At 52.2% G+C, this 26,763-nt stretch overlaps 1 protein-coding gene across 2 annotated transcripts in view; it reads right to left on the bottom strand.

Annotated features, from left to right (window-relative positions):
* LOC140430300 (protein CBFA2T1-like) overlaps positions 1-26,763 on the bottom strand; it is a 145,340-nt gene that overhangs the window by 60,539 nt on the left and 58,038 nt on the right. Inside the window, exon 3 of one of the 2 annotated variants that reach the window (XM_072517728.1) lies at positions 2,090-2,331. In XM_072517728.1, the coding sequence (XP_072373829.1) occupies positions 2,090-2,331 (242 nt within the window). The remainder of the gene's footprint in view (positions 1-2,089; positions 2,332-26,763) is intronic. The other variant, XM_072517729.1, reaches the window with a different exon arrangement.

Below are 26,763 nucleotides of genomic sequence, written 5' to 3'. Positions count from 1 at the left end.
AAACACTCCCAGGACAGGTACAGCACGGGGTTAGATACAGAGTAAAGCTCCCTCTACACTGTCCCCATCAAACACTCCCAGGACAGGTACAGCACGGGGTTAAATACAGAGTAAAGATCATTCTGCTGTGGTGAATGTAGGAAATTGTTATATATTATATTTTACATTTCTTTGTAATAATATTATTGAAAACTATGGATTCAGATGCATTCAGGCAGTATACCTGCTTCAACTGTGATTAAGGAGTTGTTACGATGAGGTAATCATGGATTTTAACCATTTATTTGTTTACAGAGAGATGGCTAATGAAACATTGGGTGTGATTCAACTAATGGGAACAAAGCCACCTCCCAACACCCCCCACCCCCCCCCGCCTCCCAACCCCCCCCCACCCCCCCCCCGCTGCCCAACCCCCCCCGCCCCCCAACCCCCCACCACCCCCCGCCGCCCAACCCCCCCTGCCCCCCCCGCCGCCCAACCCCCCCCACCCCCCCGCCGCCCACCCCCCCCACCCCCCCACCCCCCCCACCGCCCAACCCCCCCCACCCCCCCGCCGCCCAACCCCCCTCACCCCCCCGCCGCCCAACCCCCCCACCCCCCCACCGCCCAACACCCCCCACCTCCCAACCACCCCCCCCACCCACCCCCACGCCCCCGCCACCCAACACCCCCCCCACCTCCCAACCACCCCCCCACCCCCCCACCTCCCAACCACCCCCCCGCCGCCCAACACCCCCCGCCGCACAACCCCCCCGATGCCCAACCCCCCCACATCCTAACACCCACCCACCTCCCCCCCACCTCCCAACCACCCCCCCACAGCCCCAACGCCCAACACCCCCCCCCCGCCGCCCAACCCCCCCGCCTCCCAACCCCCCCCGCCTCCCAACACCGTCCCCCCCACGCCCCCCCACCTCCCAACCCCCCCCGCCCAACACCCCCCCCGCCGCCCAACCCACCCCCCCCCGCCGCCCAACAACCCCCCCGCCGCCCAACACCCCCGCCTCCCAACACCGTCCCCCCCACGCCCCCCCACGTCCCACCCCCCCCGCCGCCCAACACCCCCCCCCGCCGCCCAACACCCTCCCCCCCGCCGCCCCAACACCCTCCCCCCCGCCGCCCAACACCCTCCCCCCCACCTCACAACCGCCCTCCCGCCTCCCAACCCCCCCCGCCGCCTCCCAACACTCATGCAAGGCACCCCCGGCCCGATCACAAGCAGAAAAAAATTGCAGGTGTGGCAGTGCCAACCTAGCACCCTGGGAGTGTCACCTGGGCACCTTAGCACTGCCAGGCTCGCACCCAGGTGGCACCAGCAGTGCCAGGGTATCACCCTGCCCAAAGCACCTGGGGGCCTCGAACCCCTGGGGGTCCCCCACGAGTGCCGTCCCATGTAGTCCCCGTTTGTGCAGACCAATGCTGAATAGCCCTCACCCGAGGTCTCCCAATGTCTTGGGTACCTTGAGAAGCTGCATATTACAGTGAGACTAGCTGGCTCGCTCTAATGTGCAGACTTGCCAAAAAGTGATCCCACCCACATTGGGCAGGATTTACATCACAAGGTCTTGCGAGTTCGCGTTAGATCTCGCGAGGCATTGCGAGCCGGGTGAATCCCGGGAGCGCAGTCTCCCGGATTTTATTAGTTTCATTATTGTGGTAGTCACCACTGTTGTATTATATTGTATATATGGGTATTACGGTAAGGCCCCTGTACTACAGGTACGGGGGTAGATCCCTGCCTGCTGGCTCCGCCCAGTAGGCGGAGTATAAATGTGGGTGCTCTCCGAACGGCAGCCATTTCTGCGGCAGCTGTAGGAGGCAACACATCTCTGTGTAATAAAGCCTCGATTACATTCTACTCTTGTCTCGTCGTAATTGATAGTGCATCAATTATGTAAATGAAATTAGATAACTGGTTCCAGAATACAGCCACGTACAAACAGAATGGAACAGTTGCAGTTCAATAAATTCCACGTAGAACAGGGACTTCCAGTATCTGTGTCACACTGCCCTCAGAGAATTAACAAAGGGCCCAGTTATTACCGAAAGATCTGCTGAGATTGTTCCATTAAATCAGGGAACTACCTACCACAAGTCCCAACACCAGAGTCCTCACCCGATCTCCAATCTCTGGGGATAGATCATTGGCGAACTGCTGCAGCGTGGCCAAGAAACGCTTCAGCTTGCAGAGCTGTCTGGCTCCACAGCCGGGAGGCAGCTGCTGATCAGTCAGAGAGGTGGTGCTCGAGGAGGCAGGATCTTTGCTGGACCCATTGGGGGTGGATGGAGATGTGCTGATTGTAGTCAGTGAGTGACTGTTCCCATTCATCACTGTCAAGAGAAATAGAAAAAGAATTGAGCTTAGTCCCAGTCGAGGATAAAGTTAGGAGTGGTTAACGGAATGCAATTCACCCCAAAACTGACTTCACATCCTGATACGGATTCATCAATTTGGTGCACAAATGATGTAATTGAGGACCATTACAGGTACACCCATGGAACAGCAGAAGGCCATACAGTCTCTCAAGGAACCCCCTGTAAATACTGAAACACTCCCCGAGGACCCTGTAAATACTGACACACTCCCCGGGACCCTGCAAATACTGACACACTCCCCGGGACCCTGTAAATACTCCCCGGGACCCTGTAAATACTGACACACTCCCCGGGACCCTGTAAATACTGACACACTCCCCGGGACCCTGTAAATACTCCCCGGGACCCTGTAAATACTCCCCGGGACCCTGTAAACACTGACATACTCCCTGGGACCCTGTAAACACTGACACACTCCCCGGGACCCTGCAAATACTGACACACTCCCCGGGACCCTGTAAATACTCCCCGGGACCCTGTAAATACTGACACACTCCCCGGGACCCTGTAAATACTGACACACTCCCCGGGACCCTGTAAACACTCCCCGGGACCTTGTAAATACTGACACGCTCCCCGGGACCCTGTAAACACTCCCCGGGACCCTGTAAATACTGACACACTCCCGGGACCCTGTAAATACTGACACACTCCCGGGACCCTGTAAACACTCCCCGGGACCCTGTAAATACTGACACGCTCCCCGGGATCCTGTAAATACTGACACACTCCCAGAGCCCTGCAAATACTGACACACTCCCCGGGACCCTGTAAATACTCCCCGGGACCCTGTAAATACTGACACACTCCCCGGGACCCTGTAAATACTGACACACTCCCAGAGCCCTGCAAATACTGACACACTCCCCGGGACCCTGTAAATACTCCCCGGGACCCTGTAAATACTGACACGCTCCCCGGGATCCTGTAAATACTGACACACTCCCAGAGCCCTGCAAATACTGACACACTCCCCGGGACCCTGTAAATACTCCCCGGGACCCTGTAAATACTGACACACTCCCCGGGACCCTGTAAATACTGACACACTCCCCGGGACCCTGTAAACACTCCCCGGGACCCTGTAAATACTGACACGCTCCCCGGGACCCTGTAAACACTCCCCGGGACCCTGTAAATACTGACACACTCCCGGGACCCTGTAAATACTGACACACTCCCGGGACCCTGTAAATACTGACACGCTCCCCGGGATCCTGTAAATACTGACACACTCCCCGGGATCCTGTAAATACTGACACACTCCCAGAGCCCTGTAAATACTGACATATTCCCCGGGACCCTGTGAATACTGACACACTCCCCGAGGACCCTGTAAATACTGACACGCTCCCCGGGATCCTGTAAATACTGACACACTCCCAGAGCCCTGTAAATACTGACATATTCCCCGGGACCCTGTGAATACTGACACACTCCCCGAGGACCCCGTAAATACTGACACACTCCCCGGGACCCTGTAAATACTGACACACTCCCGGGACCCTGTAAATACTGACACACTCCCGGGACCCTGTAAATACTGACACGCTCCCCGGGATCCTGTAAATACTGACACACTCCCCGGGATCCTGTAAATACTGACACACTCCCAGAGCCCTGTAAATACTGACACACTCCCCAGGACCCTGTAAATACTGACAAACTCCCCAGGACCCTGTAAACACTGACACACTCCCCAGGACCCTGTAAATACTGACACACTCCCCAGGACCCTGTAAACACTGACACACTCCCCGGGACCCTGTAAATACAGACACACTCCCCGGGACCCTGTAAATACTGACACACTCCCCAGGACCCTGTAAATACAGACACACTCCCCGAGGACCCTGTAAATACTGACACACTCCCCAGGAACCTGTAAACACTGACACACTCCCCAGGACCCTGTAAATACTGACACACTCCCCGGGACCCTGTAAATACTGACACACTCCCCAGGACCCTGTAAAAACTCACACACTCCCCGGGACCCTGTAAATACTGACACACTCCCCAGGACCCTGTAAATACTGACACACTCCCCAGGACCCTGTAAAAACTCACACACTCCCCAGGACCCTGTAAACACTGACACACTCCCCGGGACCCTGTAAATACAGACACACTCCCCGGGACCCTGTCAATACTGACACACTCCCCAGGACCCTGTAAAAACTCACACACTCCCCAGGACCCTGTAAACACTGACACACTCCCCGGGACCCTGTAAATACAGACACACTCCCCGGGACCCTGTCAATACTGACACACTCCCCGAGGACCCTGTAAATACTGACACACTCCCCGGGACCCTCTAAATACTGACACACTCCCCGGGACCCTGTAAATACTGACACACTCCCCAGGACCCTGTAAACACTGACACACTCCCGGGACCCTCTAAATACTGACACACTCCCCGGGACCCTGTAAATACTGACACACTCCCCAGGACCCTGTAAACACTGACACACTCCCCGGGACCCTGTAAATACTGACACACTCCCCAGGACCCTGTAAACACTGACACACTCCCCGGGACCCTGTAAATACAGACACACTCCCCGAGGACCCTGTAAATACTGACACACTCCCCGGGACCCTGTAAATACTGACACACTCCCCAGGAACCTGTAAACACTGACACACTCCCCAGGACCCTGTAAATACTGACACACTCCCCGGGACCCTGTAAATACTGACACACTCCCCAGGACCCTGTAAAAACTCACAAACTCCCCCCGGGACCCTCTAAATACTGACACACTCCCCAGGACCCTGTAAACACTGACACACTCCCCGGGACCCTGTAAATACAGACACACTCCCCGGGACCCTGTAAATACTGACACACTCCCCTGGACCCTGTAAACACTGACACACTCCCCGGGACCCTGTAAATACTGACACACTCCCCGGGACCCTGTAAATACTGACACACTCCCCGAGGACCCTGTAAATACTGACACACTCCCCAGGACCCTGTAAAAACTGACACACTCCCCGGGACCCTCTAAATACTGACACACTCCCGGGACCCTGTAAATACTGACACACTCCCCGGGACGCTGTAAATACTGACACACTCCCCGAGGACCCTGTAAATACTGACACACTCCCCAGGACCCTGTAAAAACTGACACACTCCCCGGGACCCTGTAAATACTGACACACTCCCGGGACCCTGTAAATACTGACACACTCCCCGGGACCCTGTAAAAACTGACACACTCCCGGGACCCTGTAAATACTGACACACTCCCCAGGACCCTGTAAACACTGACACACTCCCCGGGACCTGTAAATACTGACACACTCCCGGGACCCTGTAAACACTGACACACTCCCCGGGACCCTGTAAATACTGACACACTCCCCGGGACCCTGTAATCACTGACACACTCCCCGGGACCCTGTAAATACTGACACACTCCCCGAGGACCCTGTAAATACTGACACACTCCCCGGGACCCTGTAAATACTGACACACTCCCCGGGACCCTGTAAATACTGACACACACCCCGAGACCCTGTAAACACTGACACACACCCCAGGACCCCCTGTAAATACTGACACACTCCCCGAGGACCCTGTAAATACTGACACACTCCCCTGGACCCTGTAAACACTGACACACTCCCCGAGACCCTGTAAACACTGACACACTCCCCGAGGACCCTGTAAATACTGACACACTCCCCGGGACCCTGTAAACACTGACACACTCCCCGGGACCCTGTAAATACTGACACACTCCCGGGACCCTGTAAATACTGACACACTCCCCAGGACCCTGTAAACACTGACACACTCCCCGGGACCTGTAAATACTGACACACTCCCGGGACCCTGTAAACACTGACACACTCCCCGGGACCCTGTAAATACTGACACACTCCCCGGGACCCTGTAAACACTGACACACTCCCCGGGACCCTGTAAATACTGACACACTCCCCGAGGACCCTGTAAATACTGACACACTCCCCGGGACCCTGTAAATACTGACACACTCCCCGGGACCCTGTAAATACTGACACACACCCCGAGACCCTGTAAACACTGACACACACCCCAGGACCCCCTGTAAATACTGACACACTCCCCGAGGACCCTGTAAATACTGACACACTCCCCTGGACCCTGTAAACACTGACACACTCCCCGAGACCCTGTAAACACTGACACACTCCCCGAGGACCCTGTAAATACTGACACACTCCCCGGGACCCTGTAAACACTGACACACTCCCCGGGACCCTGTAAATACTGACACACTCCCGGGACCCTGTAAATACTGACACACTCCCCGGGACCCTGTAAAAACTGACACACTCCCGGGACCCTGTAAATACTGACACACTCCCCAGGACCCTGTAAACACTGACACACTCCCCGGGACCTGTAAATACTGACACACTCCCGGGACCCTGTAAATACTGACACACTCCCCGGGACCCTGTAAATACTGACACACTCCCCGGGACCCTGTAAACACTGACACACTCCCCGGGACCCTGTAAATACTGACACACTCCCCGAGGACCCTGTAAATACTGACACACTCCCCGGGACCCTGTAAATACTGACACACTCCCCGGGACCCTGTAAATACTGACACACACCCCGAGACCCTGTAAACACTGACATACACACCAGGACCCCCTGTAAATACTGACACACTCCCCGAGGACCCTGTAAATACTGACACACTCCCCTGGACCCTGTAAACACTGACACACTCCCCGAGACCCTGTAAACACTGACACACTCCCCGAGGACCCTGTAAATACTGACACACTCCCCGGGACCCTGTAAACACTGACACACTCCCCGGGACCCTGTAAATACAGACACACTCCCCAAGGACCCTGTAAATACTGACACACTCCCCGGGACCCTGTAAACACTGACATACTCCCTGGGACCCTGTAAACACTGACACACTCCCCGGGACCCTGTAAATACTGACACACTCCTTGGGACCCTGTAAATACTGACACACCCCCCGGGACCCTGTAAATACTGACACACTCCCCGGGACCCTGTAAATACTGACACACTCCTCGGGACCCTCTAAATACTGACACACTCCCCGGGACCCTGTAAATACTGACACACTCCTTGGGACCCTGTAAATACTGACACACACCCCGAGACCCTGTAAATACTGACACACTCCCCGGGACGCTGTAAATACAGACCCACTCCCCAAGGACCCTGTAAATACTGACACACTCCCCGGGACCCTGTAAATACTGACACACTCCTTGGGACCCTGTAAATACTGACACACCCCCCGAGACCCTGTAAATACTGACACACTCCTCGGGACCCTCTAAATACTGACACACTCCCCGGGACCCTGTAAATACTGACACACTCCCCGGGACCCTGTAAATACTGACACACTCCCGGGACCCTGTAAATACTGACACACTCCCCGGGACCCTGTAAAAACTGACACACTCCCGGGACCCTGTAAATACTGACACACTCCCCAGGACCCTGTAAACACTGACACACTCCCCGGGACCTGTAAATACTGACACACTCCCGGGACCCTGTAAACACTGACACACTCCCCGGGACCCTGTAAATACTGACACACTCCCCGGGACCCTGTAAACACTGACACACTCCCCGGGACCCTGTAAATACTGACACACTCCCCGAGGACCCTGTAAATACTGACACACTCCCCGGGACCCTGTAAATACTGACACACTCCCCGGGACCCTGTAAATACTGACACACACCCCGAGACCCTGTAAACACTGACACACACCCCAGGACCCCCTGTAAATACTGACACACTCCCCGAGGACCCTGTAAATACTGACACACTCCCCTGGACCCTGTAAACACTGACACACTCCCCGAGACCCTGTAAACACTGACACACTCCCCGAGGACCCTGTAAATACTGACACACTCCCCGGGACCCTGTAAACACTGACACACTCCCCGGGACCCTGTAAATACAGACACACTCCCCAAGGACCCTGTAAATACTGACACACTCCCCGGGACCCTGTAAACACTGACATACTCCCTGGGACCCTGTAAACACTGACACACTCCCCGGGACCCTGTAAATACTGACACACTCCTTGGGACCCTGTAAATACTGACACACCCCCCGGGACCCTGTAAATACTGACACACTCCCCGGGACCCTGTAAATACTGACACACTCCTCGGGACCCTCTAAATACTGGCACACTCCCCGGGACCCTGTAAATACTGACACACTCCTTGGGACCCTGTAAATACTGACACACGCCCCGAGACCCTGTAAATACTGACACACTCCCCGGGACGCTGTAAATACAGACCCACTCCCCAAGGACCCTGTAAATACTGACACACTCCCCGGGACCCTGTAAATACTGACACACTCCTTGGGACCCTGTAAATACTGACACACCCCCCGAGACCCTGTAAATACTGACACACTCCTCGGGACCCTCTAAATACTGACACACTCCCCGGGACCCTGTAAATACTGACACACTCCTCGGGACCCTGTAAATACTGACACACTCCCCGGGACCCTGTAAACACCGACACACTCCCGGGACCCTATAAATACTGACACACTCCCCGGGACCCTGTAAATACTGACACACTCCTTGGGACCCTGTAAATACTGACACACTCCCCGGGACCCTGTAAATACTGACACACTCCCCGGGGACACCCTGTAAATACTGACACACTCCCCGGGGTCTCTCTGTAAATACTGACACACTCCCCGGGACCCTGTAAATACTGACACACTCCTTGGGACCCTGTAAATACTGACACACCCCCCGAGACTCTGTAAATACTGACACACTCCCCTGGACCCTGTAAATACTGACACACTCCTCGGGACCCTCTAAATACTGACACACTCCCCGGGACCCTGTAAACACTGACACACTCCACGGGACCCTGTAAATACTGACACACTCCCAGAGCCCTGTAAATACTGACACCCCCCCCTCCGAGACCCTGTAAATACTGACACACTCCCCGGGACCCTGTAAATACTGACACACTCCCCGGGACCCTGTAAATACTGATACACTCCCCAGGACCTTCTAAATACTGACACACTCCCCGGGACCCTGTAAATGCTGACACACTCCCCGGGACCCTGTAAATACTGACACACTCCCCGGGACCCTGTAAACACTGACACACTCCCCGAGACCCTGTAAATACTGACACACTCCCCGGGACCCTGTAAATACTGACACATTCCCCGGGACCATGTAAATACTGACACACTCCCCGGGACCCTGTGAACACTCCCAGAGCCCTGTAAACACTGACACACACCCCGGGACCCTGTAAATACTGACACTCCCGGGACCCTGTAAACACTCCCAGAGCCCTGTAAACACTGACACACACCCCGGGACCCTGTAAATAGTGACACACTCTCCGGGACCCTGTAAATACTGACACACTCCCCGGGACCCTGTAAATACTCCCAGAGCCCTGTAAATACTGACACATTCCCCGGGACCCTGTAAACACTCCCAGAGCCCTGTAAATACTGACACACTCCCCGGGACCCTTTAAACACTCCCAGAGCCCTGTAAACACTGACACACACCCCGGGGCCCTGTAAACACTCCCAGAGCCCTGTAAATACTGACACTCCCGGGACCCTGTAAACACTCCCAGGACCCTGTAAATACTGACACTCCCGGGACCCTGTAAACACTCCCAGAGCCCTGCAAATACTGACACACTCCCAGAGCCCTGTAAATACTGACACCCCCCCCTCCGAGACCCTGTAAATACTGACACACTCTCCGGGACCCTGTAAATACTGACACACTCCCCGGGACCCTGTAAATACTCCCAGAGCCCTGTAAATACTGACACATTCCCCGGGACCCTGTAAATACTGACACACTCCCCGGGGCCCTGTAAACACTCCCAGAGCCCTGTAAATACTGACACACTCCCCGGGACCCTGTAAATACTGACACACTCTCCGGGACCCTGTCAATACTGACACACTCCCCGGGAAAGCCAGTCTTATTCAAGTGAGAATGGAGAGTGCTGGGCCACGCCCTTGAAAAGGAGTTTGTGATTCATGGGATTTTGTTTTTGAATTGGAAGAGTTAAGGGGGAATTCATTAAGTGTTATACATAGATTACTGTAGCTGTGAGATGTCTTTATGTTTGTAATTGATAAAAAATCTTGCTGTGTGTTTTCTAAATGTGAACTAAGTTCTTAGAATAAAGTTTATTTTGATTAAATGTCTGGGAGACTGTTGAATCTCACCTGTTACAGGTCAGGTGAACTCCATAATATACTTTGCAGTTTCTAAACCCTGGTCCATAACACCTTAAATCTCTGCCCCCTGGTCATTGATCCCTCCACCAAGGGAAAAACTTTCTTCCTGTCTACTCTATCTACGCTCCTCGTAATTTTATACATCTCAATCCTGTCGCCCCTCAGTCTCCTCTGCCCCGAGTAAAACAATCCCAGTCTATCCAATCTCCCTTCATAACTAAAACTCTCCAGCCCAGGCAACATCCTGGTGAATCTCCTCTGCCCCCTTTCCAGCGGCTATCACATCCCTCCTATAATGTGGATCCAGAACTACTCACAATACTCTAGCTGTGGCCCAATCAACATTTTATACAGTTCCAGCATCACCTCCCTGCTCTTAAACTCTATGCCTCGGTTAATAAAGGCAAGTATACCATATGCCTTCTTGACCACTGTATCCACCTGCTCTGCTACCTTTTTTAAAAAATATATTTTATTGAAAATTTTTTCTAAACAACATTTTTCCCTCTTACAAAACAAACGGAACGATAACAAAATAGAATTTTTTAACAATTCACAAGTAACAAAACCCCATTATCTATTGACCTAAACTAAACTAACCCCCCCCCGTCCCCCCCCCCCTCCCCCTGGGTTGCTGCTGCTGGTCATCTGTCTTCCCTCTAACGTTCCCCTAGGTAGTCGAGAAATGGCTGCCACCGCCTGGTGAACCCTTGAGCCGATCCTCTCAGGGCAAACTTTATCTGCTCCAGTTTAATGAACCCCGCCATATCGTTTACCCAGGCCTCCAGTCCGGGGGGTTTCGCCTCCTTCCACATGAGTAGGATCCTGCGCCGGGCTACTAGGGACGCAAAGGCCACAACGTCGGCCTCTTTCGCCTCCTGCACTCCCGGCTCTTCCGCAACTCCAAATAGAGCTAACCCCCAGCCTGGTTTGACCCGGGCCTTCACCACCTGCGAAATCACTCCCGTCACTCCCTTCCAATGCCCTTCCAGTGCCGGGCATGCCCAAAACATATGTGCGTGGTTTGCCGGGCTCCCGCCACACCTCCCACATTTGTCCTCCACTCCAAAGAACCTGCTCAATCTTGCTCCCGTTATGTGTGCTCTATGTAGCACCTTGAATTGAATCAGGCTAAGCCTGGCGCATGAGGAAGAGGAGTTTACCCTGCTTAGGGCATCAGCCCACATACCCTCTTCCAGCTCCTCCCCTAATTCTTCTTCCCACTTTCCCTTTAGTTCTCCCACCGATTCCTCCCCCTCTTCCCTCATCTCTCTGTAAATCTCTGACACCTTGCCCTCTCCGACCCACACCCCTGAAAGCACCCTGTCCTGTATCCCCTGTGTCGGGAGCAACGGAAATTCCCTCACCTGTTGTCTAGTAAACGCCCTCACCTGCATATATCTCAAGAAATTTCCCCGGGGTAACTTATACTTTTCCTCCAATGCTCCCAAGCTCGCAAAAGTCCCATCTATGAATAAATCTCCCACCTTCCTAATTCCCAACTGGTACCAGCTCTGAAATCCTCCATCCATTCTTCCTGGGGCGAACCTATGGTTGTTCCTGATAGGGGACCCCACCAGGGCTCCCCGCACCCCTCTCTGTCGCCTCCACTGTCCCCATATGTTCAGTGTTGCCGCCACCACCGGGTTCGTGGTAAACTTTTTAGGTGAGATCGGTAGCGGCGCCGTCACCAGCGCCTCTAAACTCGTCCCTTTACAGGACTTTCTCTCCAGTCTTTTCCTCGCCGCTCCCTCACCCTCCATCATCCATCTACGTATCATTGCCACATTGGCGGCCCAATAATAATCTCCCAAGTTCGGTAGTGCCAGTCCTCCTCTGTCCCTACTACGCTGAAGGAACCCCCTCCTTACTCTCGGAACTTTCCCTGCCCACACGAAGCTCGTGATGCTCCTGTCTATTTTATTAAAAAAGGTCTTGGTGATTAGTATGGGGAGACATTGAAATACAAATAAGAACCTCGGGAGGACCATCATCTTAATTGCTTGCACCCTGCCCGCCAACGATAGAGGCTGCATGTCCCACCTCTTGAAGTCCTCCTCCATTTGTTCTACCAACCGTGTCAGATTAAGTCTGTGCAAGGTTCCCCAGCTCCTAGCGATCTGAATCCCCAGGTATCGGAAGTTTCTTTCCACTTTCCTTAGCGGTAAGCCTTCTATCTCTCTACTCTGGTCCCCTGGATGTATCACAAATAATTCACTCTTCCCCATGTTTAGCCTATACCCCAAGAATTCCCCGAACCTCCTCAAAATTCGCATAACCTCTATCATCCCCCCCGCTGGGTCCGACACGTATAACAATAGATCACCCGCGTATAACGAGACTCGATGTTCTTCTCCCCCTCTAATCACTCCTCTCCATTTCCTGGAGTCTCTCAACGCCATGGCCAGAGGTTCAATTGCCAACGCAAACAACAATGGAGACAGCGGGCATCCCTGTCTTGTTCCCCTATATAATCGGAAATACTCCGATCTATGTCGACCTGTAACTACGCTTGCCGTTGGTGCCCCATAAAGAAGTCTAACCCAGCGAATAAACCCGTTCCCAAACCCAAACCTCCTTAACACTTCCCATAAATACTCCCACTCCACCCTATCAAATGCCTTCTCTGCGTCCATTGCCACCACTATCTCTGCCTCTCCCTACACTGGGGGCATCATTATCACCCCTAATAGCCGTCGCACGTTAACATTCAGTTGTCTCCCTTTTACGAACCCTGTCTGGTCTTCGTGCACCACCCCCGGGACACAGTCCTCTATCCTCGATGCCAGTACCTTTGCCAGCAACTTGGCGTCCACGTTGAATAGTGAAATAGGTCTATAGGACCCACACTGCAAAGGATCTTTGTCTCTCTTCAAAATTAGCGATATCGTCGCCTCCGACATCGTCGGGGGTAGAGTCCCCCCTTCCCTGGCCTCATTGAACGTCCTCGCCATCAACGGGGCCAACAAGTCCACATATTTTCTGTAGTATTCCACCGGGAACCCGTCCGGCCCCGGAGCCTTCCCTGCTTGCATGCTTCCCAGTCCCTTAATAACCTCGTCCACCTCAATCGGTGCCCCCAGGCCTGCCACCGCCTGCTCCTCCACTTTCGGGAACCTCAATTGGTCCAGGAACTGCCGCATCCCCTCCTCTCCCTCTGGGGGTTGAGACCTATACAGTTCCTCATAAAAGGTCTTAAACACCTCCTTTATCTTTCCTGCCCTTCGCACAGTGTCTCCCCTTTCATCCCTAATTCTTCCTATCTCCCTCGCTGCTGCCCTCTTTCGCAGTTGGTGCGCCAACAGGCGACTAGCCTTTTCCCCATATTCGTACCTCCTCCCCTGTGCCTTCCTCCACAGTACCTCCGCCTTTCTGGTGGTCAGAAGGTCAAATTCGGTCTGGAGTCGTCTCCTCTCCCTGTACAGCTCCTCCTCCGGGGTCTCCGCAAATTCCCTGTCCACCCTTAAAATTTCCCCCAGTAATCTATCCCTTTCCTTGGCCTCTGTTTTCCTTTTGTGGGCCCCAATGGAGATCAGCTCTCCTCTGACCACCGCTTTTAGTGCTTCCCAGGCCACTCCCACAGGGACCTCGCCGTCGTCATTGACCTCTAGGTATCTCTCAATACACCCCCTCACTCTTGCACACACTCCCTCATCCGCCATCAGTCCCACATCTAATCGCCAGAGTGTTCTCTGCTCCCTGTCCTCTCCTACTTCCAGGTCCACCCAATGTGGGGCATGATCCGAAACCGCTATGGCTGAGTATTCAGCTTCTCCCACCCTAGAGATCAACGACCTTCCCAGAACAAAAAAATCTATCCGGGAGTACACTTTATGGACATGGGAGAAGAAGGAGAACTCCCTCGCCCTGGGTCTAAGAAATCGCCATGGATCCACTCCCCCCATTTGGTCCATAAACCCCTTAAGTACCTTGGCCGCTGCCGGCCTTCTTCCGGTCCTTGAGCTGGATCTATCTAGCCCCGGGTCCAGCACCGTGTTGAAGTCCCCTCCTAAAATCAAATTTCCTGCCTCCAGGTCCGGTATACGCCCCAGCATCCGTCTCATGAATCCCGCATCGTCCCAATTTGGGGCATACACATTAACCAACACGACCTCCATTCCCTCCAGCCTACCACTCACCATTACATATCTACCTCCGCTATCTGCTACGATGTTCTTTGCTTCAAATGCTACCCGTTTCCCCACCAATTTGGCCACCCCTCTGTTCTTTGCGTCCAGTCCTGAGTGGAACACCTGTCCCACCCATCCTTTCCTTAGCCTAACTTGGTCCGCCACCTTTAGGTGCGTCTCTTGGAGCATAACCACATCTGCCCTTAGTCCTTTCAAATGCGCGAGCGCTTGGGCCCTTTTTATCGGTCCATTCAGGCCTCTCACGTTCCACGTGATCAGCCTCACGAGGGGGCTACCTGCCCCCCCTCCCGTGTCGACTAGCCATTACCTTCTCTAGGCCAGTCCCATATCCCACCTCCGCGCTCCCGCTCGCTCCCCCAGCGTCGCACACCATCCCCGCCCACCCACTCTTTAGCCATTCCCTTTTGGATTTCCGCAGCAGCAACCCAGTTGTCCCCCCCCCCCGCTAGATCCCTATCTAGCTTGATTGCTCCCCCCATATCACTTCCATAAGTCAGCTGACTTCAACTGACCCCGGCTACTCCTGCTCACTCCCCGACCCCCCCGTGTGGGGAACTCCCATCCGCCTTGCGCCTGTTTTCCCGCCTTATTCTTTCTGGTGCGGGAACATTCCTTTACCTGACCCGCCTCTTATGGCGCAGCTCCCTTTCCCCTCCCCCTCCCCTTCCCCATTCTCCGACTATGTCCCGCCTTTCCCCCCTCACCGGCGCCCACATTTCCCCAGTGTCTCCCCCCTTCCCTGTTTACTTCTCGATTAACTTCCACCGTAACATTAACAAAAACAATAACAATAACAATTCCCTGCAGCATCAGTCCCTCAGTTCCGGTCCAGTTTCTCTTCTTTGATGAAGGACCCTGCTTCCTCCGCCGTCTCGAAGTAATAGTGTCTCTCCTGATACGTGACCCATAGTCTTGCCGGCTGCAGCATCCCAAACTTCACCTTCCTTTTGTGCAAAACCTCTTTGGCTCGGTTGAAGCTCGCCCTCCTTCTCGCCACCTCCACACTCCAGTCCTGGTAGATCCTTACCACCGCATTCTCCCATCTGCTACTCCGCACCTTTTTAGCCCATCTCAGGACTTCTTCTCTGTCCTTAAGGCGGTAGAATCGCACGATTATCGCCCTCGGTGGTTCTCCCGCTTTTGGTCTTCTCGCCGGGATCCGACCTGCCCACTCCACCTCCATGGGGCCCGCAGGGGCCTCAGCACCCATCAGTGAGCTCAGCATCTTACTTGCATACGCTCCACAGTCCACTCCTTCCACACCCTCCGGGAGGCCTAGTATCCTAAGTTTCTTCCTTCGCGCTCCGTTTTCAAGGGCCTCGATCCTTTCAGCACACTTTTTATGAAGTGCCTCGTGCGTCTGAGTCTTAACCGCCAGGCCCAGGACCTCGTCCTCAATACCTGACACCTTCTGCTCCACCACGCGGAGCTCAGTCTCCTGGGTCTTTAAAGTCTCCTTAAGCCCCTCAATTGCCTGTAGCATCGGGGTCAGTACCTCCTTCTTCAGCAGGTCCACGCACCGTCTCACGACCTCGTCCTGCTCAGGCCCCCATGCCGCCTGCGGTTTTTCCGCCGCCATTTTGTTTTCCTCTCCCTCTGACCTTATAGTCGATTCTTCGGGCTGCAGCCGCCGCCGCCGGTTTTTTCTTCCGTCGTTCGGTGGGGACTCCCTTCCCACACACCGCACACCTGGTTACTCGGCCGAAAAAATCCCCTTTGGGGCTCTTAAAAGAGCCCGAAGGTCCGTCGGAGCTGGAGCCGCCGAAACGTGCGGCTAGCTCATCCTCACCGCAACCGGAAGTCCTGCTCTGCTACCTTAAGGGACGGGTGTACATACACACCAAGGTCCCTCTAATCCTCGGGCTGCCCAGGGTCCTCATGTCCTCCCTTGTCTTGTTTGTCCTCCCCAAGTGCATCATCTCAAACTTATCTGAATTGAATTCCATTTGCCACTGACCAGCCCATCTGACCAGGCCGTCTATATCCCCCTGTAATGTAAGACTATCCTCCCTCAACATTTGTCATCCCACCAATTTGGCATCATCTGCGATCTTACTGATCAACCCTCCGACACTCGTGTCTAAATCAGTTATGTAAACCCCAAACAGCAAGACCTCAACACTGATGCCTCTGAGACCCCACTGGACATGGGCTTCCAGTCAGAAAAACACCCCTCGACCACCACCCTCTGCTTCCTGCCACTCAGCCAATTCTGGATCCAATTTGCCAAAATGCTTGGATTCCATGGGCTCTTACCTTCACTATCAGTCTCCCATGTGGGACCTCAACAAAAGCCTTGCTGAAGTCCAAGTAGAACATAAGAACATAAGAACTAGGAGCAGGAGTCGACCATCTGGACCTTCGAGCCTGCTCCGCCATTCAATGAGATCATGGCTGATCTTTTGTGGGTCGGCTCCATAACCAAACACCATAATGTTTTATTCCTCAAAAAACTATCTATCTTTGCCTTGAGAACATTTAATGAAGGAGCCTCAACTGCTTCACTGGGCAAGGAATTCCATAGATTCACAACCCTTTGGGTGAAGAAGTTCCTCCTAAACTCAGTCCTAAATCTACTTCCCCTTATTTTGAGGCTATGCCCCCTAGTTCTGCTTTCACCCGCCAGTGGAAACAACCTGCCCGCATCTATCCTATCTATTCCCTTCATAATTTTATATGTTTCTATAAGAGCCCTCCTCATCCTTCTAAATTCCAACGAGTACAGTCCCAGTCTACTCAACCTCTCCTCGTAATCCAACCCCTTCAGCTCTGGGATTAACCTAGTGAATCTCCTCTGTACACCCTCCAGTGCCAGTACGTCCTTTCTCAAGTAAGGCGACCAAAACTGAACACAATACTCCAGGTGTGGCCTCACTAACACCTTATACAATTGCAGCAGAACCTCCCTAGTCTTAAACTCCATCCCTCTAGCAATGAAGGACAAAATTCCATTTGCCTTCTTAATCACCTGTTGCACCTGTAAACCAACTTTTTGCGACTCATGCACTAGCACACCTAGGTCTCTCTGCACAGCAGCATGTTTTAATATTTTATCATTTAAATAATAATCCCTTTTGCTGTTATTCCTACCAAGATGGATAATCTCACATTTGTCAACATTGTATTCCATCTGCCAGACCCTAGCCCATTCACTTAGCCTATCCAAATCCCTCTGCAGACTTCCAGTATCCTCTGCACTTTTTGCTTTACCACTCATCTTAGTGTCGTCTGCAAACTTGGACACATTGCCCTTGGTCCCCAACTCCAAATCATCTATGTAAATTGTGAACAATTGTGGGCCCAACACTGATCCCTGAGGGACACCACTAGCTACTGATTGCCAACCAGAGAAACACCCATTAATCCCCACTCTTAACTTAATTAACCAATCCTCTATCCATGCTACTACTTTCCCCTTAATGCCATGCATCTTTATCTTATGCAGCAACCTTTTGTGTGGTACCTTGTCAAAAGCTTTCTGGAAATCCAGATATACCACATCCATTGGCTCCCCGTTATCTACCGCACTGGTAATGTCCTCAAAAAATTCCACTAAATTAGTTAGGCAAGACCTGTCCTTTATGAGCCCATGCTGCGTCTGCCCAATGGGACAATTTCCATCCAGGTGCCTCGCTATTTCTTCCTTGATGCTAGATTCCAGCATCTTCCCTACTACCGAAGTTAAGCTAACTGGCCTATAATTACCCGCTTTCTGCCTACCTCCTTTTTTAAACAGTGGTGTCACGTTTGCTAATTTCCAATCCACCGGGACCATCCCAGAGTTGAGTGAATTTTGGTAAATTATCACGAGTGCATTTGCAATTTCCCTAGCCATCTCTTTTCGCACTGTGGGATGCATTCCATCAGGGCCAGGAGACTTGTCTACCTTTAGCCCCATTAGCTTGCCCATCACTACCTCCTTAGTGCTAACAATCATCTCAAGGTCCTCACCTGTCATAGCCTCATTTCCATTAGTCACTGGCATGTTATTTGTGTCTTCCACTGTGAATACCGACCCAAAAACCCTGTTCAGTTCCTCAGCCATTTCCTCATCTCCCACTATTAAATCTCCCTTCTCATCCTCTAAAGGACCAATATTTACCTTAGCCACTCTTTTTCGTTTTATATATTTGTAGAAACTTTTACTGTCTGTTTTTATATTCTGAGCAAGTTTACTCTCATCATCTATCTTCCTCATTCTTTATAACTTTTTTAGTAGCTTTCTGTTGCCCCCTAAAGATTTCCCAGTCCTCTAGTCTCCCACTGATCTTTGCCACTTTTTATGCTTTTTCCTTCAATTTGATACTCTCCCTTATTTCCTTAGATATCCACGGTCGATTTTCCCTCTTTCTATCGTCCTTCCTTTTTTTTGGTATAAACCTTTGTTGAACACTGTGAAAAATCGCTTGGAAGATTCTCCACTGTTCCTCAACTGTTTCACCATAAAGTCTTTGCTCCCAGTCTACCTTAGCTAGTTCTTCTCTCATCCCATTGTAATCTCCTTTGTTTAAGCACAAAACACTAGTGTTTGATTTTACCTTCTCACCCTCCATCTCTATTCTAAATTCCACCATATTGTGATCGCTCTTTCCAAGGCAGATCATTTAGGACAGAGATGAGGAGAAATTTCTTCACCCAGAGAATGGTCGGCCTGTGGAATTCGTTACCACAGGGAGTAGTTGAGGTCTAAACAATGTCTGTTTTCAATCAGTTAGATATTGCGCTCAGGTGAAGGGGATCAAAGGATGTGGGGGGGAAATGGGATTAGGCTATTGAGTTGGATGATCAGCCATGATGGTGATGAATGGCGGAGCAGGCTCGAAGGGCCTCCTTCTGGTGTTATTTTCGATGGCTATGTCGAGCTCTCTGAGCACAATAGAAACACAGTTGGAACTTAACTATCCTCCACACATTACCTGGGGGTGCAGGTTGCCCGGGAGTGGGGGGGCTCTGCAGGTACAGCATTTCTAATTTGGTGGGGAGAGTGAAAGCTGATCTGGCAAGGTGGGATGGTCTCCCTCTGTCACTGTCGGATCGGGTACAGGCGGTTAAAATTAACGTGTTGCCGCATGGCAAAATATTTTTTAAAACTTTTAAATTTATTTACTAATTAATTGACGCAATGTCAGTTAGAGGGGTGCAGTGCTCTGACTGTGAGATGTGGCAGGTCCGGGAGGCTTCCAGCGTCCCGGATGGCTTCATCTGCAGAAAGTGCACCCAACTGGAGCTCCTCACAGACCGCATGGTTCGGTTGGAGCAGCAATTGGATGCACTTAGGAGCATGCAGGTGGCGGAAAGCGTCATAGATCGTAGTTATGTAAATGTGGTCACACCCAAGGTGCAGGCAGAGAAATGGGTGACCACCAGAAAGGGCAGGCAGTCAGTGCAGGAATCCCCTGTGGTTGTCCCCCTCTCGAACAGATATACCTCTTTGGATACTGTCGGGGGGGATAGCCTATCAGGGGAAAACAGCAGCAGCCAGAGCAATGGCACCACGGCTGGCTCTGATGGGCAGCACGGTAGCATTGTGGATAGCACAATTGCTTCACAGCTCGAGAATCCAAGGTTCGATTCCGGCTTGGGTCACTGTCTGTGCGGAGTCTGCACATCCTCCCCGTGTGTGCGTGGGTTTCCTCTGGGTGCTCCGGTTTCCTCCCACAGCCCAAAGATGTGCAGGTTAGGTGGATTGGCCATGATAAATTACCCTTAGTGTCCAAAACTTGTCCTTAGCATTGGGTGGGGTTACTGGGTTATGGGGATAGGGTGTAGGTGTTGACCTTGGGTAGGGTGCTCTTTCCAAGAGCCGGTCCAGACTCAATGGGCCGAATGGCCTCCTTCTGCACTGTATAATCTATGATAATCTATAATGTTCAGAAGGGAGGGTCAAAGCGCAGAAGAGCAATAGTAATAGGGGACTCTATAGTCAGGGGCACAGATAGGCGCTTCTGTGGACGTGAAAGAGACTTCAGGATGGTATGTTGCCTCCCTGGTGCCAGGGTCCAGGATGTCTCCGAACGGGTAGAGGGCATCCTGAAGGGGGAGGGCAAACAGGCAGAGGTCGTTGTACATATTGGTACGAACGACATAGGCAGGAAGGGGCATGAGGTCCTGCAGCAGGAGTTCAGGGAGCTAGGCAGAAAGTTAAAAGACAGGACCTCTAGGGTTGTAATCACGGGATTACTCCCTGTGCCACATGCCAGTGAGGCTAGAAATAGGAAGATAGAGCAGCTAAACACGTGGCTAAACAGCTGGTGTAGGAGGGAGGGTTTCCGTTATCTGGACCACTGGGAGCTCTTCCGGGGCAGGTGTGACCTTTATAAGAAGGACGGGTTGCATCTAAACTGGAGAGGCATAAATATCCTGGCCGCGAGGTTTGCTAGTGTCACACGGGAGGGTTTAAACCCGTATGGCAGGGGGTGGGCATGGGAGCAATAGGTCAGAAGGTGAGAGCATTGAGGGAGAACTAGGGAATAGGGACAGTGGGGCTCTGAGGCAGAGCAGGCAGGGAGAAGTTGCTGAACACAGCGGGTCTGGTGGCCTGAAGTGCATATGTTTTAATGCAAGGAGCATTACGGGTAAAGCAGATGAACTTAGAGCTTGGATTAGTACTTGGAACTATGATGTTGTTGCCATTACAGAGACCTGGTTGAGGGAAGGGCAGGACTGGCAGCTAAACGTTCCAGGATTTAGATGTTTCAGGCGGGATAGAGGGGGATGTAAAAGGGGAGGCGGAGTTGCGCTACTGGTTAGGGAGGATATCACAGCTGTACTACGGGTGGACACCTCAGAGGGCAGTGAGGCTTTATGGGTAGAGATCAGGAATAAGAAGGGTGCAGTCACAATGTTGGGGGTATACTACAGGCCTCCCAACAGCCAGCGGGAGATAGAGGAGCAGATAGGTAGACAGATTTTGGAAAAGAGTAAAAACAAAAGGGTTGTGGTGATGGGAGACTTCAACTTCCCCAATATTGACTGGGACTCACTTAGTGCCAGGGGCTTAGACGGGGCAGAGTTTGTAAGGAGCATCCAGGAGGGCTTCTTAAAACAATATGTAGACATAGGGAAGGGGCGGTACTGGACCTGGTATTGGGGAATGAGCCGGACCAGGTGGTAGAAGTTTCAGTAGGGGAGCATTTTGGGAACAGTGACCACAATTCAGTAAGTTTTAAAGTGCTGGTGGACAAGGATAAGAGTGGTCCTAGGGTGAATGTGCTAAATTGGGGGAAGGCCAATTCTAACAATATTAGGCTGGAACTGAAGAACCTAGATTGGGGGCGGATGTTTGAGGGCAAATCAACATCTGACATGTGGGAGGCTTTCAAGGGTCAGTTGAAAGGAATTCAGGACAGGCATGTTCCTGTGAGGAAGAAAGATAAATACGGCAATTTTCGGGAACCTTGGATAACAAGAGATATTGTAGGCCTCGTCAAAAAGGAGGCATTTGTCAGGGTTAAAAGGCTGGGAACAGACGAAACCTGCGTGGAATATAAAGAAAGTAGGAAGGAACTTAAGCAAGGAGTCAGGAGGGCTAGAAGGGGTCATGAAAAGTCATTGGCAAATAGGGTTAAGGAAAATCCCAAGGCTTTTTACACGTACATAAAAAGCAAGAGGGTAGCCAGGGAAAGGGTTGGCCCACTGAAGGATAGGCAAGGGAATCTATGTGTGGAGCCAGAGGAAATGGGCGAGGTACTAAATTAATACTTTGCATCAGTATTCACCAAAGAGTAGGAATTGGTAGATGTTGAGTCTGGAGATGGGTGTGTAGATAGCCTGGGTCTCATTGAGATCCAAAAAGACGAGGTGTTGGGCTTCTTAAAAAATATTACGGTAGATAAGTCCCCAGGGCCTGATGGGATCTACCCCAGAATACTGAAGGAGGCTGGAGAGGAAATTGCGGAGGCCCTCACTGTCTTCAGGTGATGTCCCGGAGGACTGGAGAATAGCCAATGTTGTTCCTCTGTTTAAGAAGGGTAGCAAGGATAATCCAGGGAACTACAGGCTGGTGAGCCTTACTTCAGTGGTAGGGAAATTACTGGAGAGAATTCTTCGAGACAGGATCTACTCCCATTTGGAAGCAAATGGACGTATTAGTGAGAGGCAGCATGGTTTTCTGAAGGGGAGGTCGTGTCTCACTAACTTGATAGAGTTTTTCGAGGAGGTCACAAAGATGATTGATGCAGGTAGGGCAGTGGATTTTGTCTATATGGACTTCAGTAAGGCCTTTGACAAGGTCCCTCATGGTAGACTAGTACAAAAGGTGAAGTCACACGGGATCAGGGGTGAGCTGGCAAGGTGGATACAGAACTGGCTAGGTCATAGAAGGCAGAGAGTAGCAATGGAAGGATGCTTTTCTAATTGGAGGGCTGTGACCAGTGGTGTTCCACAGGGATCAGTGCTGGGACCTTTGCTGTTTGTAGCATATATAAATGATTTGAAGGAAAATGTAACTGGTCTGATTAGTAAGTTTGCAGACGACACAAAGGTTGGTGGAATTGCGGATAGCGATGAGGACTGTCAGAGGATACAGCAGGATTTATATTATTTGGAGACTTGGGCGGAGAGATGGCAGATGGAGTTTAATCCGGACAAATGTGAGGTGATGCATTTTGGAAGGTCTAATGCAGGTAGGGAATATACAGTGAATGGTAGAACCCTCAAGAGTATTGAAAGTCAGAGAGATCTAGGAGTACAGGTCCACAGGTCACTGAAAGGGGCAACACAGGTGGAGAAGGTAGTCAAGAAGGCATACGGCATGCTTGCCTTCATTGGCCGGGGCATTGAGTATAAGAATTGGCAAGTCATGTTGCAGCTGTGTAGAACCTTAGTTAGCCACACTTGGAGTATAGTGTTCAATTCTGGTCGCCACACTACCAGAAGGATGTGGAGGCTTTGGAGAGGGTGCAGAAGAGATTTACCAGAATGTTGCCTGGTATGGAGGGCATTAGCTATGAGGAGCGGTTGAATAAACTCGGTTTGTTCTCACTGGAACGAAGGAGGTTGAGGGGAGACCTGATAGAGGTCTACAAAATTATGAGGGGCATAGACAGAGTGGATAGTCAGAGGCTTTTCCCCAGAGTAGAGGGGTCAATTACTAGGGGGCATAGGTTTAAGGTGAGAGGGGCAAGGTTTAGAGGAGATGTACGAGGCAAGTTTTTTACACAGAGGGTAGTGGGTGCCTGGAACTCGCTACCGGAGGAGGTGGTGGAAGCAGGGACGATAGTGACAGTTAAGGGCCATCTTGACAAATACATGAATAGGATGGGAATAGAGGGATACGGACCCAGGAAGTGTAGAAGATTGTAGTTTAGTCGGGCAGTATGGTCGTCACGGGCTTGGAGGGCCGAAGGGCCTGTTCCTGTGCTGTACATTTCTTTGTTCTTTGTTCTTTGTTTGAGATTGGCGGAGGCACCAGTGTCCAGGCGGAATCGTATTTGGGACCGATTGACTGTCAGGGTGGCACACCACTCATCGTCTGGATCGATGCTGTATACCGACAGCGGCTGGTGTCTTTGCTTCGGGGACAGCCTGCTTTTCGTTACGACACCAACTCGAAAAGGTGCCTTTGGGTCCTCGGTCTCACTGCTGTGTGGGAGGTCGGAATCGGACTCGGTGACCATGGGTTGAATTGCCCGAACATTCCTGCGAGGCTGGCTGAAGCGATATGAATTGGCAGGCTGAGCTGCTCGACAGCAGGCAGCATAGTGGCCAAGTCTCCCACATCGTAGGCATTGTCGAGATTTTGCAGGGCATTGCCGCTTTAAATGGGCGGAGCCAAAGTTGCCACACGTGGTGACATCAGCACGTTCGCTGCGCCACCGCGCATGCGCAGTGCGGTCTTGCGTGCTGCGCGCCTGCGCATTACATTCCTCCATGTCCCCTCGTTTGGTGCGTACAAGCGCGGGAGTCCGCAAACAGCACGCAAAATGGCTGCCCTCATCCAGGCTGAGGCCCTGGAGGTGTTCAATCACTTGGACCCGTCCCGCCTCGTGGGGACCTTGCCACGCTGTTTCAGCCGCTTGTAAATGGGAGTACCGACTGGTGGCATTTTCATGTAGGACACAGGTCTCGATGGTGGTCGCTTGGGTGAGTTGCTTTACTTTGAGGAGCTGCTGACGTAGGGGGTCCGACTGAACACCGAAAACAATCTGGTCGCGTATCATGGAGTCGGAGGTGGGCCCGTTGCTGCAAGATTGCGCAAGGATGCGGAGGTGCGTTAAAAAGGATTGGAAAGGTTCATCCTTACCCTGCAAACACTGCTGGAACACGCAGCGTTCAAAACTTTCATTCACCTCGACGCTGCAGTGAGTGTCAAATTTGAGGAGGACCGCCTTGAACTTCGTCTTGTCTTCGTCATCTGAAAAGGTGAGAGAGTTGAAAATATGGATGGCATGGTCCCCGGCCGTGGAGAGGAGAAGAGCGATCTTTCTGGTGTCCGAGGCGCCCTCCCTGTCCGTGGCTTCGAGGAAGAGCTGGAAGCGCTGTTTGAAAATCTTCCAGTTGGCCCCGAGGTTGCCGGCGATGCGGAGCGGCGGCGGCGGGCTGATGTTGTCCATGTTGCAGGATGACGGAATGCTAGCAGAAGGCAGATCACTTGCAGGTTGGTCTAAGAAGTGCTAATATCCCACCACACTTGGTATCATGATGTGTTGGGTGTTCTGGATCACATACAGGTCACCAACACTTGAAGTAGTGCAACACTATTTTATTAAAAGGTTAACTATTTAAACATACTTGAACTGTGGGTAAATACGATAGCAGTTTTAACTAAAGACCTTGCCTTGGCCTAACCAGTTGATGCACCCAGCACATGGTGAATGTCTGTGTTACAGGCTGTGAGCTCTGTGCTCCTAGCTAGCTGAACTCGAATGAGCGGGAACTCTGATGCCCCCTGGATTTATTGTGTGTGTGCTCTCACTGGTGATTGGCTGCGGTGTTGTGTATGTTGATTGGTCCCACTGTGTGTCCATCAGTGTGTGTCTGCACCATGATATACTGGTGGATATTATGACAGCCGCGATTTCTGTTTATTTTTCAATGCCTGCCGATTTTCCTGCCAAAGGCTTTTTTCAGAGAGATTGAGGGAAGGATTACTTTGTTCATGTGGGGAGGTAAGGTGGCCAGAGTTAGGAAGGTGCTACTACAGAGGGGAAGGCAGGCAGGGGGTTTGGGTCTCCCGAACCTGATGTACTACTACTGGGCGGCGAATGTGGAGAAGGTGCGGAGCTGGGTCAGAGGGGTTGACTCCCAGTGGGTCAGAATGGAGGAGAGTTTGTGCAGGGGGTCGGGATTGAAAGCACTAGCAACAGCACCGCTCCCGATAGCCCCGGGGAAATACTCAGGGAGTCCGGTAATAATAGCTTCATTGAGAATTTGGAGGCAGTTTCGCCAACACTTCGGGTTGGGGGCAGGGTCAAGGGAAATGCCGATTCGGGGGAACCACAGAGATGAGCCAGGGAGGTGGGATAGAAATTTTCGGAAATGGGAGGAGAAGGGAATTAAGACACTGAAAGATTTGTTTCTTAGGGGTCGGTTTGCAGGACTGAAGGAGCTGGAAGCGAAGTATGGGCTGGAGCAGGGAGAAATATTTAGATACATGCAGGTTCGAGATTTTGCCAGAAAGGAGATGGAGATTCCCGGTGGAGCCGGCCTCCACATTGCTGGAGGAGGTGCTGACAACAGGGGGACTGGAGAACATAGAACATAGAAAATACAGCACAGAACAGGCCCTTCGGCCCACGATGTTGTGCCGAACCTTTGTCCTAGATTAATCATAGATTATCATTGAATTTACAATGCAGAAAGAGGCCATTCGGCCCTTTGAGTCTGCACCGGCTCTTGGAAAGAGCACCCTACCCAAACACAACACCTCCACCCAACACCAAGGGCAATTTGGGCATGAAGGGCAATTTATCATTGGCCAATTCACC

The sequence above is a fragment of the Scyliorhinus torazame genome, chromosome 10 (genome assembly GCF_047496885.1).
Source record: "Scyliorhinus torazame isolate Kashiwa2021f chromosome 10, sScyTor2.1, whole genome shotgun sequence".
In the NCBI taxonomy this organism is placed as follows: Eukaryota; Metazoa; Chordata; class Chondrichthyes; order Carcharhiniformes; family Scyliorhinidae; genus Scyliorhinus; species Scyliorhinus torazame.
The sequence above is the reverse complement of the archived record's forward strand: the minus strand, read 5'-3'. Positions and strand labels throughout refer to the sequence as shown.